The 21,984-nt window shown below is 38.7% G+C and overlaps 1 protein-coding gene across 2 annotated transcripts in view; it reads right to left on the bottom strand.

Annotated features, from left to right (window-relative positions):
- The window catches only part of VEPH1 (ventricular zone expressed PH domain containing 1), a 217,766-nt gene that overhangs the window by 100,349 nt on the left and 95,433 nt on the right, over positions 1-21,984 (bottom strand). For both annotated transcript variants that reach the window (XM_077750127.1, XM_077750126.1), the window contains exon 6: positions 18,144-18,364. In XM_077750127.1, coding sequence (XP_077606253.1) covers positions 18,144-18,364 — 221 coding nt within the window. The remainder of the gene's footprint in view (positions 1-18,143; positions 18,365-21,984) is intronic.

Below are 21,984 nucleotides of genomic sequence, written 5' to 3' on the forward strand. Positions count from 1 at the left end.
TAATTTCTCAGCAGAAAATTTGATGTCTGGAAGGAAGTGGCATGATATATTCAAAGTGCTGAAAGGAAAAAAGAAGTCTGCAATTGAGAATACTCAATCTAGTAAAAATATCATTCAGAATAGAAGGAGAGATAAAGAGTTTCCCAGACAGGGGTGCCTGGGTGGGCTCAGTTGGTTAAGTGTCTAGCTCTTGACTTTGGCTCAGGTCATGATCTCACGGTTTGTGAGTTCAAGCCCCACACTGGGATACATGCTGACAGTGTGATGCCTGCTTGGGATTCTCTCTCTCCCTCTCTTTTCCCCTCCTGATTTGTCCTCTCTTTCTCTCTCAAAATAAATGAATAAACTTAAAAAAAATGTTTCCCAGATAAACAAAAGTTAAAGGAATTTATGACCACTAAACTAGCCTGACAAGAAATGTTAAAGTAGACTCTCTGGGTGGAAAGGAAAGATATAAGTAGGAGTAAGAAAAGTATGAAGTACACAACCAGTAAAATTAATTATATCTATAAAAATCAATCAAGCAACTCATAAAATAAAAGGTTGTAAAGTTTGATACCATATACCTAAAACATGGGAATTAGAAGAGTAAAAATGGGTTCAAACTTACATGACCATCAATTTAATATAGACTGCCATGTGCATAACATGTTATATGCAAACTTAAGAGCATCCACAAATCAAAAACCATAATAGATATGCAAAAAAAGGAGCAATGAATCCAAGTGTATCACTAAAGAAAATCAGCAAGCCATAAGAGAGGAGAGGAAGAGTAGAAAGGACCAACAAAAACTACAGAAACAACCAAAACATGAGTAACAAAATGGCAATAAGTACATTTATATCAATAATTACTTCAACTATAAATGGACTAAATGTCCAAATCAAAAGACATATGGTGACGGATTGGATAATTAAACAAGATTCATCTATATGCTGCCTACAAGAGACTTACATAAGACCTAAATACATAAGCAGACTGAGCATGAAGGTATGGAATAGCATTTATCATGCAAATGGAAGTTGAAAGAAAGCCAGAGTAGCAATACTTATATCATACAAAGTAGACTTTAAAATAAGGACTGTAATAAGAGACAAAGAAGGACACTATATCATAATAAAGGGAACAATTCAACAAGAATATATAACAATTGTAAATATTTATACACCCAAATACATAAAGCAGCTAATAGTAAACATAAAGGAAGTCATTGATAGTAATACAATAATAGTAGGGGACTTTAACACCCCTCTTACATTGATGGTCAGATCATCCAAACCGAAAACCAACAAGAAAACAGCGGCTTTGAATGACACATTGGACCAGATGGGTCTAACAGATATATTCAGAACATTCCATTCTAAAACAGCAGAATACACATTATTTTCAAGTTTCAAGTCCACAGGGAACATTCTCCAGAAGATCACATATTAGTTCACAAAAGAAGTCTCAATAAACTCAAATAGATTGAAGTTATACCATACATCTTTTCTGACCACAATGTTATGAAACCACAGATCAACAAGAAAAAGTCTGGAAAGAACACAAGTACATAGAGATTAAGTAACATACCCCTACACAAGAAATCAGTCAACCAAGAATTCAATGACAAAATCAAAAAAATATATGGAGACAAGTGAAAATAGAAATACAATGGTCCAAAATCTTTGCGAAAGCAAAAGCTGTTCTAAGAGGGAAGTTTATGGCAATACAGGCCTACCTCAAGAAGCAAGAAAAATCTCAAATGAATATCCTAATCATACCCCTAAAGGAGCTACATAAAGAAGAACAAACAAAATCCAAAACAAGTAGAAGGAAGGAAATAATAAAGATTAGAAAAGAAATAAATGAAATAGAAATGAAAACAAAACAAAACAAAAAGTAGTAGGATAGATCAATGAAACTAGGAGCTGGTTCTTTGAAAAGAGCAACAAAATTGATAAACCTTTAGCTTCACTCATAAAGAGAGAGAGGGAGAGAGACAGAGAGTGAGGTGACTCAAACAATGAGAAATGAAAGAAGAGAAATAACAAGTGACACCACAGAAATACAAAGGATTATATAAGAATATTATGAAAAATTTAGGCCAACAAATTGGACAATATAGAAGAAATGGATAAATCCCTAGAAACATGTAATCTTGAAAACTGGACCAGGAAAAAATAGAAAATGTGAACAAACCCATTATTAGTAATGAAATGGAATCTATAATCAATAAACTCCCAACAAACAATAGCCTATGACCAGATGGCTTCACAGGTGAATTGTACCAAACATTTAAAGACAAGTTAATACCTATTCTTCTCAAACTATTCCAAAAAAATAGAAGGAAAATTTCCAAATTCATTTCAGAAGATCATTATTACCCTGATTCCAAAGCCAGATAAGGACATCACCAAAAAAGAGAACTTCAGGCAAATATCTCTCATAAACACAGATGCAAAAATCCTCAATAAAACACTAGCAAACTGAATCCAACAATACATTAAAAAAATCATGCATCACCTTTAAGTGATATTTATTATTGAGATGCAAGGGTGGTTCAGTATTCATAAATCAATCAAATTGATACATCACATCATCAGGATAAAGAAATAAAGAGAAAGAATAAAAACTATATGAACAGTTCAATAGATTAAAACAAACATTTGGCAAACTTCAACATTTACTCATGATAAAAACCTTCCATAAAATAGGTTTAGATGGAACATACCTCAACATAATAAAAGTCATGTATGAAAACCCCACAGCAAACATCATACCTAATGGTGAAACACTGAGAGCTCTTTCTGTAAGATCAGGAATAACACAAGGATAGTCCACTCTCCTTACTTCTATACTGGAAGTTCTAGCCACAGCAATCAGACAAGATAAAGAAATAAAAGGCACACAAATTGGTAAGGAAGAAGTAAAACATCCACTATTTACAGATGACATGATACTATATATAAAAAAACTTTAACACCACCCTTCCCCCCCAAAAAAGTCTACTTTGATAAAGTGACAGGATACAAAATCAATATGCAGAAATCAGTTGCATTTCTATACAACAATAATGAAGTAGAAGAAAGAGAAATTAAGAAAACAATCCTAATGATAATTGTGCCAAAACCAATAAAATGTGTGGGAATAAACTCAACCAAGGAGGTGAAAGACCTATACTCTGAAAACAATGAAACACTGATGAAAGAAATTGACGATGACACAAACAGATAGATGTTCTATACTCATGGATTGAAAGAACAAATATTTCTGAAATATCTATACTACCCAAATCAATCTACAGATTTAATGCCATCCCTATAAAAATACCAATAGTATTTTCCACAGAACTAGAACAAATAATCCTAAAACTACTATGGAACCACAAAACCCCTGAATATTCAAAGCAATCTTGAAAAAGAACAAAACAGGAGGTATCACAGTCCTAGGTTTCAAGATATACTACAAAGCTGTAGCAATCAAAACAGTATGGAACTGGCCCCAAAACAGACACATGGATCAATGGAACAGAGGAAGGATTTCACAGAAGGAAACCCATGATTATATGGTCAATTAATCTTTGACAAAGTAGGAAAGAATATCCAATGGGGAAAAAGTCTCTTGGACAAACTGGACACCTACATGCAAAAAAATGAAACTGGACCATTTTCTCACATCATACACAAAAATAAACTTAAAATGGATTAAAGACTTAAATGTGAGACCTGAAAGCCATAAAAATCCTAGAAGAGAATACAGGCAATAATGTCTCTGACAATGGCTGTAGCAACATTAGATATGTCTCCTGAGGCAAGGGGAATAAAAGCAAAATAAAACTATTGGAACTACATCGAATAAAAAGCCTCTGCACAGCCAAGGAAATAATCAACAAAACTAAAAAGCAACTACTGAATGAGAAAAGATATTTGCAAAAGACATATCTGATAAATATATATATATATAAAAAAACTTACAGAACTCAACACCAAATAAGTAATCCAATTAAAAATGGGCAGAAGACATGAATAGACATTTCTCCAAAGAAGAAGAGTAGACGGCTAACAGACATAAAAAGATACTCAGCATCTCATCATTAGGGAAATGCAAATCAAAACCACAATGAGATATCACCCCACACCTGTCAGAATGGCTAAAATCAAGATAAGAAACAAGTGTTGGTGAGGATATGAAGAAGAAGGAACCCTCTTGCACTGTTGGTTGGATTGCAGTCATTGTGGAAAACTGTGGCAGTTTCTCAAAAAATTAAAAACAGAACTACCTTATGATCCAGTAATTCCACTATAGGATATTTACCCAAAGAATACAAAATCATGAACTCAAGAATATGTATGCACCCCTATGTTTATTGCAGCATTATTTACAACAGCCAAAGTATAGAAGCAGCCCAAGCGTCCATTGATAGATGAATAGATAAAATGGTGGTATAAAAAGACACATACACATGTGTGCGGGTGCACACACACACACACACACACACACATTTTATTCATCCATATAAAACATGAAATCTTGCCATTTTTAGCAATATGGATCAATTAGAGTATAATGCAAAGTGAAATACATCAGTCAGAGTAAGACAAATACCACATGATTTCATTTATATGTGGAATGCAAGAAAGAAACAAAAACAAGCAAAGCAGAAAAAAAGGGAGAGAGAAAATGACAAACTAATTATATAGAGAGAATCAATTAATTATAAAGAACAAACTGAGGGTTAACCGAGGGGAGGTGGGTGAGGTATGGGTGAAATAGGTGATGGTGGTTAAGGAGTGTGCTTATCATGATGAGCAATGGGTGATGTATGGAATTGTTGAATCACTATATTGTATATCTGAAACTAACATAACACTGTATGTGTTAAACATTTAACATTAAACATTTAAATAAATAAATACATAAATAATGACTATCTCAAGATGAGAAATTTGAGGGGCAGGTATTTATTTTCTATCCATGATAGTCCATGTATGGTCACCAAACTAAAGTATTTCTCTGATTCCCTGGATTCTAATCACATTTCAGAAATGAAAGATACCTTTATTTTTTAACTTTATTTCAGAATTTTCTATGGCTGAGATTATTAAAACTTATAAAACTTTATGGCATGAAGTACACCCAATATGTATACATCAGATATTGACCATGATGCAAATTTTTAAATCTCAAAACATGATTTGTTAAAGGAAATCTCCCACAAATTCACTGGGGTTTTGTTTCTTTCTACATAGAAACCTGGGTTATAATAACAGTTAAGTAATAGCATTTTATTCCAAAATCTTTAAATTTCATATGATTATAGTAAATCTCCCTGGATAATTTTATTAGATCAGTTTCTGACTTTCTTAAATAATTTTTTACTTGCAGAGATCTTTATCTTATTTTTTATATTCTTTATATCAATTTCCCTCTCTGTATAACAGGAAAAACAACTGTACTTAACTCATGTGTTGTTGCAAAGATGAAACAACAGAACTAGTGTGAACCACTGCTCCTAACAGATAATACAATGCTCAATAGATGTGAGATTTTATTATTAGTATTACTGTCATTATTAATTGATATTACTATTTTTATTATTCCTTTAGAAGTTGTCCTATCTTGTGTATTAATATATATAGAAAATATCAGTGGTCTAGACACAGACAGACCAATATTCCATATCCTGGAGGGAACTACTATTCCCTGGAGAATGTCATGGCATTAAACTTTTAGGAGAGGACACTCAGCTCCCTTTCCTTGACCCTGTCTCTAGTTACCAAGTTTTGGTCAGGCAGCCATGGCCTGAGTGAGTCAGACCTCTAATAGCTGGGAACATGCCTTCTTTCATTCTCAGATTTCCTTGTAACATCCCTCAGAGAGAACTTTGGGCATGAGAGAAATTATAGGTTATCCCTAGACATTCACTGATCCTAAGAGGGTCGAGTCCAGTGCCTCTAGGGTAGGGCTGCCCAATTAAATACAGGATACCCAACCAAATTTGAAGTCCAGATCAGCAATGAATAATTTTTTTAAGTGTAGGTATATCCCTAGTGGGGCATACTAAAAGTGTATTATACTACACTAAAATGATTAAACTTATACTAAAAAATGATTTGTTCTTTATCTGAAATGCAACTGTGTGTCCTGGACTTCTACTTGTTAAATCTGGCAACATGACCCTGGGGTAAATCCCTGTTGCTTGGAGGGCAGGGATCTGTACTGTTCATCTTTATTCTCTTGTGTCTGAAATAGTACTTGACACACACAGGTACCTGAAATGTTTATGGAATCAATGAACTAAGATCACCTTGGTTTCTAAAGCCAGCCTACTCTCTGCACCTCAAAAACCTTCTGAGCTCTACAGATGCCCACGAGGCATGGGCCACTTCCCCTGGTCTATAGGGGGTTGGGAGTGGGACAGTGTCATTCGGTAAATATCAAATATAGAGAAGCAGGGAGGAAAAGTAGGAGTAAAATGAGGGATTTGCAAAAGACTAGATAAGAAGAGTGGAGAAATAATAAAATGTCTGGGCCAGAGAAGTGATATCTGCCTTTAAGGCTGATGAGCACTGCTGGTAAGTGGAATTCTCACCACAAAGACTTTCTCTTATACACAATCTTCCTTGTTTTTATTATTTGGAGATTTGTGTAACACAGGAGTTAGGGGACGGGGTAGTAATGAAGAGTCACCAAGGCAGCCAAAGCCACAAGATGGCCCAAAGAGAATGTTTTGTCACTGGCCATCGATCCACCTGGGTTTTGTCACAGAATTTTGCTGGCAGGGAGTTAGGACCCGTTTTCGTTCCAATAGGTTAGGAGGTCAGGACATGGTAGAGAGAAGTTAGAGTTTATAATAAACATCCACTGTTCCTTCACTTCTAGTTTTTAAATTTGTCATAAAAAGACAGGAGAGAATTTGTTCAAAACCAACACCCTTTTCTGGAGATAAACTCTGCTTTCCTTGGAGAGCAAGGAAACGCATCACAAATATAAAGAGCACCGGTGGAGCCATTCGTCCTGTGTGTGTTTACTTGCTGAGGGCCAGTGGGTTGGGCTCATGCAGGGGGTTGTTATTTCTCTTTCATTTGTCACTTTTAACTCCAGAGGTAACTTTATAGAAATCTTTTTCAGAGTTCTATAATCCGCTAAATATTAACTTGGCTTTAACTCAACATGCCACATTACAAGAGGCTTCAATGATTTCCAGTCTGAACCGTTTCTGGTCTTGTTGCCAAAGTAAAGTTTTTAAAAGTACCTCAAGGGACGCTCAGGGGGAGGCCTAATTACCTCCCTCTTGTGTGAGCTGGACTCCCCTTGGAAACAAATTAGCCCTTGGGCAGCTAGCTCACTGCTCTCACTACGCCTGAAGATGAGACTGTGAGGCTGGCAGAGGTGGAGAGACTGGCAGCTTCTCTTCCTGGATCCTTAAGTCAAAGGAAAATAATAATAATTAATGCTTGACAATCTTGGCTTGTGATCCCATGTCCAGAATATGTACTCCTGCAAAGTTAATTCTGTTAGGGGAGAAGTAGAAGAAAATAATGGATCAAATCCACATTGGAGTCCTAAATTCTTAGGATGTTATATTCTTTACTCTTTAGCAATATCTTGGCTCATCAGTCATCATAAGAATGACATAGGATCCCCCAGCACCACAGGGCTGTCATCTGTTTTGGGACTGTAATAGGTAACAGTTCTGGAACAGCCACTCAAATACTAAGAGAAAGGACAATGATGAGTCTAGGTCTTGGTACTCAATTCAGCCTCTGACTGAATGCACAAGAGCAGAGACCAGTCGGTGCCTGCTTATATGGGAACCAGTCACGCCATGGGTACAGCTTTGCCTAAAATGAAATGACTCCACGGTTTATTTCATTCACACAAGGTTTTTTTTTTAAAGCGTTCTCAAAAGGAGATGGTTGTGGGGAAATGAACCGAACATAGCCTTACTAGGAAAGTTCACGTCTCCTATTTCCTGTTTATTAGCTATGTGGCAAATCTTTTTAGAAATCTATGTCTTATTTTTGTCATATAAAGATGGGATTAGCGATAGAGCATCATCGGGTTGCTGAAAGCATTATATACTGGATTTGACACTGTAGTCCATACAGAATGGGCGTGAAAAAGTCAAATGGTAAAACGCTGGTGGCTGCTGCCCAGTGTGGCATGTGACACCAGAAGAAGGCAGCCTGTGTAAGTGATATCAAGCTTGGAAGATGAGCTCTCCTTCTCTGGGCCAGGGGGACTATACAATGCTTTTACTCCTGTGGCATCCTAAAGAGTGTGGACTAAAGGATAGTGCCTCATGCTACTGAGATGCAGAAGTAGTTTAAAAAAAAAAAAAACACCTCTCTGTACTGTAAGTATAAATCCTGAACACTTGTAGACAAAGAGAATTTCCTATAGTTAGAATAAAAGTTAAAAGCCCTCATATGAGGAAGTGACTGCTCTAATGCAGATGTTCAGTCATTTGCTCACTTTTCATTCAGCCAGGATGAGAGAGAATGGGATATGGAAAGAGGATGAGCAAAGAGTACAAAGCCCCTGTGATTTCGAGGTAAAGGTACCTCATCAGCTTTGCCACTGACTGGTGCTTCAGATGTGCCTTAAATCTTTAGTCAGGAGTCCTGAGACTAGACTGGGCAGGCCAGGTGAGCAGCAGCCTTAACAGAAGGCAGCTGGATCCTAACGAATGTTCATCTGAATGTGGCACAAGTCACAAAAACACTCTGTTAAGGACAAAGGAATATAAAAATGTAAAGTAGTAATGTCATTAGAACACTTTGAATCAGGCGTAAGGACTGTAAAAATAACATGCTCCTCTTTTTCTGGGCTAACATTTCTGTCTGGGGATGAGAACAGGTAATAGGATTAAAGAGAGGTTATCTACCATGAATATGCAATCACAGAGTCTGGAGAGGAAAAAGATTGATACATTGTCACTCACTAGCTTTTGACACTGGAAGAACAAAAAAATGGTTACGTTTTCCTTCTTGATACATCCTCTCATAGTTTCCACCCCAAATATGATATCTTACCCCATTTTTAATAGGTAGAAATGTATAGCTACCTAGAATTGGGGGTATAGTCCGTCAAAACACACCAGTGACTGGGTTGAGGACAGAACACTACACAAAACAAAATCCTGTGACTCAATTCCTGCCAATCTCTAGCAGAGTCTAGCCAACAGCCTTCAACCTAATAAAAAGTCCACAGTTTGCCTGATGGTAAAGCTGAACACCATTAAGAATTGTTTTTCTTCAGCTGAGCCATCCCACAATGGTTGATCTCAATCATCGTTGAAGTGTTGTGTTTATTCTCTCTCCTTTATTAAATGTCTTTCTTTAAGTCCCAAAGGAAAGTTTGGAGAGCAAAATATTAGTTACCAAAGAGAGTTCTAAGCTCTGCCTGGGTTTAGCTACTTTGAGGATCTAATACAATGCTTCTCAAACGACCTGTGGAATAGAACCAGCTTTTTGGTTTTTTAATTTTCATGTCACAGGCCAATATTTTTGTGAAATATGATAAGAATAAGTTACCAGAGAAATAAAATGAATCATACAAAGAACTGAGTATCAGCCCACTGATCCTTCATTTGGATATTGCATCCATGTCAAATTGCTATCAAAGTTCTAAACTTTTATTTTCAATCTCTGCAATAACCTCATTACAGGCCAGTAAAAATGCTAGCAGACTGGTGTTGGTTCATGAGCTACATTTTTAGAAGCTCTGGTATAACAGACATGTTAAGTGAAAGTACCTACTATAGTGCCCACCTGGAACAGAATACTGATGCTAATACTTAATATTTACTGAGGGCTTTCTATGCATGAGCCACTTACTGTTCAGGTCTGCTACATGTATTACTTCTTACATAATCTAGTGGGTCAAGTCCTACTACTTCCTCCATTTACAGATGGAGAAACTTAGGCACAGAGAAGCTCAGTAACTTCCTGAAGGTCGACTAGTAAACCCAGCATAAAGTATCTGCCTCCGGACTGCACCCACGTCACATGGCTTTCCCACTGCCTCTCCATAGGTGTTTGGTTCAGGTTGTGTCTGAATCTACCCCAGGGATAGGTAATACATGTAATGGCATTGGTGATAATGCAGTAACTAACCAAGAATCATTGTACCTTCATATCCCTGAGTAACACCCTATGGGAAACAAGACACCAGAACAGAGTTGACATATAATCACTGAGCAATTCTTCATAGTGATCTGAAAAATGACTTTTGGCATCCCTTTTGACCAAAACTGAAAAGGTGTTCAAAACTCAGGAAATGTCATGCAAATAGAAACCTCAGAGTTCAATTACGATTGATATCAGAAAAGAACCAGGGAGGGTTACCCCTCTTGCAAAAGGCTATAGAGGGTCAAGTCCCTTTCACCTCCTCTTCCACAAGTTCACTTTTTCCTTTTCTCCAGGCTAAAGCTCTGGTGCTTCCTGTCTTTTTTTGAAAGAGGAAGCTGAGCCATGGGAGCTTGATGAAAAGCTCTTTTCCTTTTTGGTGTTTCTTGTGTTTTTTTTTAAAACACTTCTGTGTTACAGGCAAAACGCTTGGATCCCCTGGTGAAGCCACAATTGCAAGCAATTGCAAATGCATTGCTCACGCTCCTTGGCAGGGCCATCCCACCTCCCATCTCCACCCCTCTTTGTCCACACTCACAGAGCCAGCCCCTCTGGGGCCTCACACTCTCTAGGCTTGCTTCATTGTCTCCAAACTTGATAATGATGTCTCCCACCTACATCTCTTACTGATAACCGAATTCCTGAAATACCTTTACAGACCTTCACATCACCATAAATACTGCTTTAAGGAAGGACAAATGGTGGAGTAAATGAACAACACATGGAACATAAGTGGTACCACATGTCAGACTTAATCTCCTAAGTAAGAAGAGGGGCAAAAGACTGAAGCCCTTCCTTCCGCATAGAGGAGTAACAACAGCCACAGCTACTGCCACATATAGCTGTTATAATTCACTTTTTATACAAGAGACCAGCATAGAACTCTCTAGATTGAAAAGATACACTTGTTTGTTTTTGTTTTTGTTTTTTTTTAAACTCTGGTTACCTTGGTGGGGCAAAATTAATTCAGCTTTTCCTAAGCGGGGGGCAAGGCTGACCAGAACATCACATGTTTTTAATTATGGTCCTGAACCTCCTCATGTATATTCCCTGAGCCAACAGTTACTCTCAAAGAATCAATTTCTCTTTGTATAAACATGTCTTGCCTGAAAAAATGGGAACTCTTATAAACATTCTTAAGACACTATTTTCCTTCCATAGATGAGTAGGCTTTGAATGGTACCTGTCTCAAGTTTGGGGAAAACCAGAGGGGCACACAGAAAGCTACATAACACTTCAAGGCAGGACTGTGGGTGCAGAGGAATGGAAAGGCAGTATGAACTGTAGTAGCTCAGAGAAAGTTACAATTGGCAGGGGCGGGTAGGGGACATCTTGTAGGGAAGTGGTACTGAATTAAAGTCTTAGAGAGGGCAAGCCTTCAAAGGGAAAAGAGGGAAGGAGGGTGTTCTAGAAGATAATGATAAAGGGTGGAGGGTTGTCACTTTGGGGAGGAGTAGGCAAAAGTCACCCTTGACATTCCTTTAAAATTCTTTTGAATTATCTCTGAAGCACTGAGAGCACTGTATATCTCATCCACACTAACATTTGAGATCTACCAGATTAGACCAAAGGAAGAAATCAAAGGAATTTCTGTGAGCCAACACCTGGGCATTTGCACTATTGCCCTTCCAAGAACTACCATGGACCTAGAGGGGAGTAAGTATTGGTTAGAGAATTTTCCTTTATTCTTGACTGCCCACAAGGTTTACTCCATTATATTTTAACATGAAGCCTCTATAGCTATAATACATACTAGAAGGCTTTGTTGTGAGGATTAAACAATAAAACATAGTTGAAAGTTCTTAGCACAAAATCTATCTTGTGGTAGAAGCTAGTGAAAGCTGTGATCAGACCTACAGATAATAACCTGCTTTTTGCAAAGTTGTAAAGAAGACCTTGGCCCACTGCTCTCTACAATTTCTGCTGTGGACTCCATAAAAAGCCATCATTCTCAACCTCTTGGGCAATGCCTTCAGGGACTGTGCATTACATCAGGAGGTAGCTTCTAATGTGATCTCCAGGATATCAAGATGGGAACTCTGCAATGACAGGTTACACAAGGTCTCACGGTTTGGACACAGTCCTTGCAGGCCATGTTGCTTGGCTACATATTAGAGCCACAGGCCGATTCAAATCCCCGGTTCTCCCTTCTAATCCATTTCTTTGATGTTTACTGCATGAAATTTGGGATAAACCAAAACTCTGGGGCCACTCCAAGGAGGATAGATTTCTTAGAGTCATTCTCTTATAAACATAATCTCCTTATCCTGTTTTCCCTTCATTCTCCCCAACATACTGTAGTTTTATTATCTTCCCTCCATTGTGTCATTTCTTTCCATTTATACCCAAATCAGACTTACACCCACCCATTTAGTTTTGACTATAATTTACCTTTCATTCTCCCTTCCCCCACTGTGCCAAGCTTGATTCTTAAAAACAAAGAATAAACACAAAATTTCACCAAAACTACCACCATTATCACCAAAACAACAAAAGAACATACCACCCACTTAACCAAGCCTGTGACTTTTGGGAAAGCTTTAACCACATGCTTTGTGTTAAAACTTTTCTTATAAGCAACTTTTTCCCCCCATGACTTGATGGCTTTGGCTAGGGTTTGAAAGCTGGATCTGAGGGAATTGGAATCCCTCTGAGACACACACACACACACACACACACACACACACACACACACACACACACCCCACCTAAGCCTGGGACTTGGAGCTGTGTGCAAATGCCCTCTCTCCTTATCCTCTGCCTTCCCCTGGGCCTTTTCCCATGGCCACCCTTCTCTCTGTATTTTCTGATTTCTCCTATTTGATCCCCTACCCCTGATTTATTTTCACAATTTCTACCTCTCGAAGTTTCCATCCCCAACTGGGGCCTGAGCCTATATACCTACTAAGACCACCTGTGACAAACTGTCCCCAAATCTGATGGTGCCTGATTAGAGCAGCCTCGCTGGAATCACATGCATGGGCAAAGGTGTCTTTTAGTCAAAGGATCACTTGAATGCTCAGCCAGCAGACAGTTGCTGAGAACTCACCCTCTCCTTCCCTAGATTCCCCCGGGTCCTGGATGGCATATGATTCTATGGTTAGTGGCTGCCCAGAAGGCTACTTAGGGCTCCCACAATTTCGAAAGGTATAGATCTTTCCCCTTACCTTGACATCTTCCTTTTTAATCCACAATTGCTGTTACCTCTTTCTGCTCCTCCAGAATTAGATTCAAATTCTAAATGCTTTGCTTGGCTATCCCATCATTTAGCACTGTTGGCTTACTGTTTAGATATAGACATTGTTTTTAAAACATAGGAACAAAAAATGTGTAAGTATGTTACCTGGTGCATCTAGTAAAACTCACTCAATTAATTCAGAATGATTTGGCACAAAGAAGGTTCCTATCTACTTCAGTTTTTCATTCTCTCTAGGATGCTAATTGTTTTTCTTTTGATAATCTTGTATTTTTGGCCTGAAGTCTAAAATCTGGCCTGCTGGGCTATGTGTCAGATTTGTAAATTAGATGACATCTGTTTTGAATTTTATCATCTTTAATTTTCTTTCAAACTCTCTTCAGTTATCCATTTCCTCTTTAATTGTAAAGATCAGACTTTGCTGGGTGCTTTAGACAAAAGTATAGACCTTTCTTCTGTGAGGGACACAGATTAAAATTATTGAAGGTAAGTGGTCACAATGGAGGCTATTCAGAGAAAAGATGTTCAGAGGAAGCCTTAGCAACCAACCAGAGAGGAGGAGCAGCTAACGCAAAAGGCTGGCTGTCCACACCAGCGTTTTGAGGCTCCCACTGAATAATTACAGTCAAGTAGAAGAAGATTGACAGTGAGTATTGAACATTGGCAAAGTGAGTATGTTGAATTGAGAAATGCTGAGGTAGTGAGGATGGTGATGGTGGTGATGGTATACAAGGTGAGTGGTGATGTTTTGATCTCGTCACATTTAATTTCAGTGTGTTTTCTTTCTCCAGGAAAATAATAAAAGGAGGGGAAATGTAAATGCATTCTCACAATATGGATTCATATTTTGATAGTAAAACCTAATTTTTTCTTCCACTGTACATATCTCCTAAATTCTTCTTTTCATGGGGAAAGTGTTTATTGCTAATTGGGCCGGGTGTATTTATTTATTTTAAGTTTTATTTTATTTTATTTTTGAGACAGAGAGAGAGAGAGAACAAGTAGGGTAGGGGCAGAGAGAGAGGGAGAGAGAATTCCAAGCAGGTTCCACACTGATATGGTGAAGAGCCTGACGCGGGGCTCGAACTCACGAAATGTGAGATCGTGACCTGAGCCAAAATTAAGAGTTGGATGCTTAACTGACTGAGTCACTTAGGCGCCCCGGATCAGGCCTATTTATTAACGGTCGAGTGCCCAATGTAACACCCTTGTGTAACGTGCTTTTCCTTTATGTAAATATTTTTCAAATATATACTCTTACAGAGCCAACTGGCCTCTTGCAGCTTTGCATTTCCAGAGGCAATAGAGAACACATAGAAGGCTGGCCAGAATGTGTGCCTAAGCTTTCACATCTGATGCACATGTCACTCATCACTGGAAGAAGCAATAAGCAGGCTGGCTGTGCACAGAATACAAAATGGCTCTTCCAAACACCTGCTGTGGAGGCTCTAAACCAAATTTCTAAAAACACATGATGAAAATTGGCCAACGGTGACTTTGTGCTTGCACACAAATGACAAATCACCCCTTTGCGATGCTGGCCTTGGATGTCTTGGATACGGCTTTGTTTAGGCTGTCACTAGGCAGATCATGAGTCTGTTAAAATGCTATTTTTTGAATGGAATATGTACATAGCAGTAGTTCTCAACTGGAAGTGATTTTTGTCTCTCAGGGGACATTCAGCAACGTCTGGATACACTTTTGGTGCCCCGACTGAGGGGGAGGACTGCTACCATCATCTAGTGGGCAGAGTCCAGGGGTGCTGACAACCATTCTGTAATGCACAGGACAGCCCCATAACCAAGGATTAACTAGCTCAAATTTCAATAGTACCAAAATTAGAAACACTGGTTTACAAGCATTTATATATTGAGCCAGGCAACAACGGATCAAAACTATGGTGTTGAGAGAAAAGGACACTTGTAATCAGTCTTTGGATGAACAGCTATTGTTGACTTTGATGGTTCTAGTGGCCAGATACTATTCTCTGTGTATAGTGGGCTAAGAGAGCTTGCCATTTGGGCTCCCCTCCTGGTCCTCTCTTCATGGTTATTAGCATTATCTTCCATGTGTACGCCATCACTCAAACTATGTATCTCTGGGTTTTATCCACTCTCCCCCTCTTCTTCTCATCCTCCCTCCTACTGGTAATCAGTTCCTCATAATTCTGTGCTCGCCTCACTATAAGGATTTGCCCTGACTTCTTAAGTCCTCCACTATGGATTTAGTCCAGGCCTCCCTCAGAGTTGAAAGAGCCTGTTCAGGCTCCAGCGATAGCATCCTGGTCACTCTCTTGCTGCTCCAGCCAAATTTCCTCATTTACCTAGTCCTTCAGTGAAGAACCATTTATCAAGTTCCTACCATCTGCTAATTACTCAGTTAGGAGCTGTGATCATTCCCTGGATAAAAATCGTTCCAAACCTCCCTACTGCTTAAGGGATGAACGCCCCACTTCCTGACACAGCATGTAAACTCTCCCGCCCTATCCTGATGTACTTGCTCCAACCACAATGAACCAATTGCTTTTCCTTAGTTTGGGTCCCACACTCTTAAGCCCTCGTATCTTTGCACATGCTATTTTCTGTATTTGAAGTATCCTTTCTACCCTCATCTGAGAAACTCTCATTCATCCTGTACAACTTAATTTAGTATCTAGAGAAATGCCTGGCCCATGAATCTACTCAATAAATATGGAATGGGGGCGCCTGGGTGGCTTAGTCGGCTAAGCGTCCAACTTTCACTTAGGTCATGATCTCGCGGTTCGTGGGTTCAAGCCCCGCATCGGGCTCTGTGCTGACTGCCAGCTCAGAGCCTGGAGCCTGTTTCAGAGTCTGTGACTCCCTCTCTCTCTGACCCTCCCCTGCTCACACTGTCTCTCTCTCTTTCCTAGAAATAAATAAAACATTAAAAAAATTTTTTTAATAATAAATAAATAAATATGGAATGAACTTAAATTTGACCTTCTCTGTAAAACATTCTATAATTTCCTGGCTGTTAGTGAACATATCTCTCATGCTCCCCAGCCTGTTGTATGCACTTTTACCAGAACCTCTGCATACCTGACTACAGACCTCTTGAGGGCAGGCATGGTGTCTTATATCTCTTGGACTCTCCAGGCTTTGTGCCAAGCTGGACATAAAGTGAACCCTGGTGATTAAATGCTCCCTATTTTGTCAGGATGGCTTCTTTTGTTTTTGGAATCCTTAATTCATACTAGAAATAGTATGCATCATTTGATATCCCCAAAACTCACAAAAGTTGACACTAGTCTCAGATGAGTCCTGTCCCTTTTCTAGAACTGAATACCTTCCAGTGCATAGGATCTGAAGGGTGAAACTAAGGTCTGAGTCCATCCTCTTCACCTACTCACTGTGTAACCTTGGGGAGACATTAAACTCACCTCTGACCCTCTGTTTTTTCTTCTGTAAAATAGGAATAATGATATCCGCCTTGAAGGGGTGGTCATGAGGATCAAATGAGAGAAAAATATTTTTCAAATATTTTTAACTTCTCAGGGCCATAAAACTTTTTCCAAGTGCTTCCGTGTTCAAAATATAGCAAAATAAAATAAAACCTATTCTCCAGTCTTGCATGATCTGTATTATTTTTCCCACAAACTTCTTGAAAGGGCCAGTTTGATGCACTATATTTACTCTCTCTTTTCAACCCCAGTATTGTTTTCCACACAGCCATACCACTGTGAGCTCACTTGTCACAGTCTTCACTGGAATCAGAGTAAGCTTCCTCAAACAGGGATTTGAATAATATCCTTCCATGTACACACCTCCACAATGATTCTTTATTAGCCTACTGAGTAAAATTCACACTCCTCAGGAATGAGTCAGGCCCACCATCATCTGGTCCCCGCTTACCACTTCACTCGCAATACCTAGTGGTGCTCTCTTTCTAACACACACCCTAGCCATACAAAATGGCTTCTGTTTCTAGAAAGTGTTGTGCTCTTTCACATGCTGCCCAAAAGGTTGCCTGGTGCAATCTGGTCATTTTTTAGGACTTGGCTCAAAATATCATCCCTCTGGGAAGCCTTCCCTGATCTCAGCTTCCTATTCCTCTTCATTGCATGCAGAAGTAGATATCCCTATCTCTGTGTTCCCCAGACTCCTTGGCTGCATCTTGATTAAGCATAACCTTCCCACTACTCTCTAATTAGCCACTTAAATATTGATCTCTTCTATTAGAAAGTGAGCTTCTTTAGGGATGCTTGGATGGCTCAGTCAATTAAGCGTCCGACTTCAGCTCAGGTCATGATCTCACAGTTCATGAGTTTGGGCCCCACATCAGGCTCTGTGCTGACAGCTCAGAGCCTGGAGCCTGCTTCCGATTCTGTGTCTCCCTCTCTTTCTCTGCCCCTTCCCTGCTCTCACAATCTGTCTCTCTGTCTCTCTCTCAAAAATAAACATTAAAAATTTTTTAAAAAGAAAGTGAGCTTTTTTGGGGTACAAGGAATATAGTTTATTTGTCTCTATATGTGTAGCTTCTAACAGAGTTCCTGGTTCAGAGTAAGCAATTGCTAAACACTTGTTGACTAAATAAGTGAGTGTTATAAATATCATTATTCGTACTGTATTCTTATTCCTTTGTTACATTTTGTGCACTTTCTAGAAAATCTTTTGTTACATTCTGGCTTTCACAAATTAAAAAAAATCCGGCAAATGCCAAAATTTATTCATAAGTTACTCTGCATTGAGATAGTTAGTGGGGTTGATTTTCTTTGGGAAGTTGAATGTCTACAAAAGAAACTGTTACTGCCTGTGCGACTCTTCTATGGGTTTATGACATACCCCTGAGGTACAAAGGACCTCCTGCTCACCTGCTGCTTCTGGTCTTGGTAGTTTCCAGTTGTTGGGTAAGAAGCTTGGCAATGGCAGTGAAGCTGTTGCTCATGCGGAAGATATCTCTGCTCTGAGGGCCCAGGATGGAGGAAAAGGCATCAGTGATGCTCTTAATCTCCAGCAGGAGAATATGATGAAACGAATGTTCCATGCTGGCCAACTGACTCACCAGAAATGGCAGGCAGCTCCTGGCTCTCTCCTGCCAAGAACAATGAAGACCAGTGTACACTGTTGGGAATGCAAACTGGTGTAGCCACAATGGAAAACAGTATGGAGGTTCCTTAAGAAATGAAAAATATAACTACCATATGGCCAGCAATCCCACTTCTGGGTATTTATCCAAAGGAAACAAAACCATCATCATTTCTGTACTCCCATGTTCATAGTAGCACTATTCATAATAGCCAAGACATGGAAACCACCTATGTGTCCATAAAAGGATGAATGGATAAAGAAAATGTGGTATATATACACAACGAAATACTATTCATCCATAATCATGTCACGAAAAAGGAAGGAAATCCTGCCATTTGCAACAACATGGATGAACATGGAGGGCATAGTGCTGAGTGAAATAAGCCAGACAGAGAAAGACAAATCCCATGTGGTATCACCTATATGTGGGAACTAAAAAAAGAAGTTGAACTCATAGAAACAGGGACTGAGGTGGGTGGGAGAAAAAGGGAGAGGCTGTTGAAAGGGTACAAGCTTACTTTCAGTTATAAGTTGAATCAGGTCTGAGGATCTAACATATAACATGGTGACGATAGCTGATAACAATATATTGTATAATTGAAATTTGCTGAGAGTAGAATTTAAAAATTCTCACCCCTTTCCCAAAAAAGGTAAATATGTGTGGTGATGGATGTGTCACTTAATTCAATGTGGGGGAAACATGTCATAATGAATATACATATCAAATTATCACATTGTACATTTTAAATATCTTATAATTGTACTAGTCAATTATACATCAAATAAAGCTGGAGGGGAACAGAAGAACAGTGAAAAACAAAAACTTATATTTTAAGAGAAAATTATAGCCCCATGACCAGCAGATGACCATTCTGCGGGGAGCTGAGAGAGCTAGCTAGAGCTAAATAATGTCTCATTCACAATGCCTCTGAATTGGCTTGAAATTTTAATTTTTTTCTCTATTTTCAGGACAAATTTTGTTTAAATAAAACTTTTTTTCCCATTGTTCTCTTCTTAAAAATACTTGAACAATCTCATTTGCCTATCTCATCAGGTCAAAACCTCTCAACTACCATTAAAAATCTAACCCTATACATCTACTCTTCCCAACTTTGTGTGCTCCAGTCTCCTCGTCTGTGACTCAGTGACTGCCTGCAAGGGAGAGGCTGGTCAAAGGCACCCCTGATCCAGGCTTCTATCAGACGATGCCACGTATCACACCAGTGTGTAAGGGTTACATCCTCTCCACAGGTTAGTCTCACTCATTTGTGCATTTTAAGCATCTTTCAACAAGTTATGGATTCTATGTTCCTGATCTAGAGAGCAGATTATGTTTACCTACTTTTAATCAAGTTAATGATCACAAGTAACTGAACTAGGTTCCTTCAGGGAAATGGAAGATGAAGGATAATATGAATTCAGGCATGAGTGAGTAAAAAGCAGATGTCTTAGCCAATAGGTCTCCTATATCTTCACGTGAGGCATGAGACACCATGATTTAATCCAAAAGAGCTGGATGTTAGCCAAAAAAAATCAGAATTATCAAGGAAGTTATTTGAACTGTATATTATACCCAATATAAATAATGATATACAATAAAGATAATTTAAAACATGATTTATTTCATCTTTAATTCCTCTCTAAAAATCCTATTTTTAAAATGTATTTAAAAATTGTTAATTATGCTAATGTATCAGAATATACATGTAATTATAAATATATATATGCTGGAGGGGCGCCTGGATGGCTTAGTCAGTTAAGCGTCCGACTTTCGCTTAGGTCATGATCTTGCGGTTCGTGGGTTCAAGCCCCGCGTCGGGCTCTGTGCTGACTGCCAGCTCAGAGCCTGGAGCCTATTTCAGAGTCTGTATCTCCCTCTCTCTCTGACCGTCCCCTGCTCATGCTGTCTCTCTCTCTCTCTCCTAGAAATAAAAATATTTAAAAATATATATATATATGCTGGAAGTTGATGGTCAATATCCTTTTGACTGATAGGTGTACAGGCCTAAATTACTTTTCTAGCTAGGTATTCCCTTTTACCCTTTGTTCTTGCACTTGAAGACTTCATTTCTTTCCAGATGTAACTTCTGTCCTATCTCCTCCATGAAGCCATTCCTAGTGACCTCTTCTGTCTGAATTTTCACTGCATTATAGACTTTTAAAAAATCTTGTTAGTACTTGATTGCATTTGATCAATTGTGCATTCACACTTTTATTTAATCATCAGATAGGTATTGCATGTCTAAAATATGCTTTTGTTAGATTCTAGATGACAAAGGTAAATAAGAGGTGGACTCTGCCTTTAAGGGATTTGCAATCCCTCCTTCCAATTATAATTCACTAATGGAAACCAGTCAGGTTTCCTAAAGGGGCTCTTTCTCCATTAATCATCAGCCTGGCACAGAATTGAGCCTATAGAGTCTATACCCAGAGTATAAGTCTTGATTCACTAATTTAAGCAAACCTTATATGCCAAAATATGACTTTACAAATAAAATATGCAGTTGCAAAGGAATTTTGTGCTTTACAAGAAATATTTATTTCAGAAAAGATTTAAGTAGGGAAGTTCCCCAGTCTTTAATACTTAACTTGATTTTCCAAGATTGCATGTACAATTGCACTGGACCACATCTCTTGGGGATGTGGTGTACATCTGCCAGTCAATCCCTTAATAATCATTTGTTAACAACCACTAAATCGCAGTGCTCTGTCTGGGTGTGGGGGTAGAGGCTCATAGTTTATGACCTGGACAGCTAACTGAGGAGACATTTATTCATTAAAGGATAAGAATATTAGATGACTGAAAAATAGAGACCATTGGAACAAGCTCCTAACAACCTATTTTATACTTTGGCTCACACAATTGCCAAGTTGCAGAATGACACTTAAATGCTCTTGAGTCGAATAGGTTTTTTGCAAAACACAGATGCTGTCAATCATGCAAGATCTCCATATGTGAATTCACAGTATGCAATACATCACAGGGACATTTTTCATTTCCTGTTTAAAGGCAAAAGCTGAGGAGCACCTGGGTGGCTCTGTTGGTTAAGTATCTGACCTTTGATTTCAGCCCAGGTCATGATTTCATGGTTAATGGGATCAGGCTCTGTGTTGGGCTCCATACTGATAGCACAGAATCTACTTCAGATTCTCTCTCTGCCTCTTCACCCTAACCCCACATACTCATGTTGGGGCATGCATGCACTCTCTCTCTTTCTCAAAATAAATAAACTTTAAAAACAAATAAATAAAGACAAAAGTTTAACGTGGGGGTCCCTACTATGTGCCAGGCTCTCTTTCAGAAGCTAGGATCACATTATTGAAGGAAAAGGAGGTTTCCTTCTTCTTCAGAGGTTTTTACCTCTGCCATCACAATGAGTCAAGCAGACAATAAACAAAATAGGTAAAGTATGTAATGTATTGGATGAAGAAATATGCCTCAAAGAAAAATGAAGCAAGATAGAGAGTTGCAGGGAGGGGAGTCAATGTTAAACAGTGTAGGGCAGTCAGATCTCACAGAAAAGGTGACATTTGGATTCAACAAGGTTTTAGAATCTAACCCAACATTCTCAGTAGTCATAGTAATTACAGGAAAACTTGTCCTGCTTGAAACAGGAAGGTAGG

This window comes from Crocuta crocuta, unplaced genomic scaffold (assembly GCF_008692635.1).
Source record: "Crocuta crocuta isolate KB4526 unplaced genomic scaffold, BGI_CrCroc_1.0 scaffold19, whole genome shotgun sequence".
Classification (NCBI taxonomy): domain Eukaryota; kingdom Metazoa; phylum Chordata; class Mammalia; order Carnivora; family Hyaenidae; genus Crocuta; species Crocuta crocuta.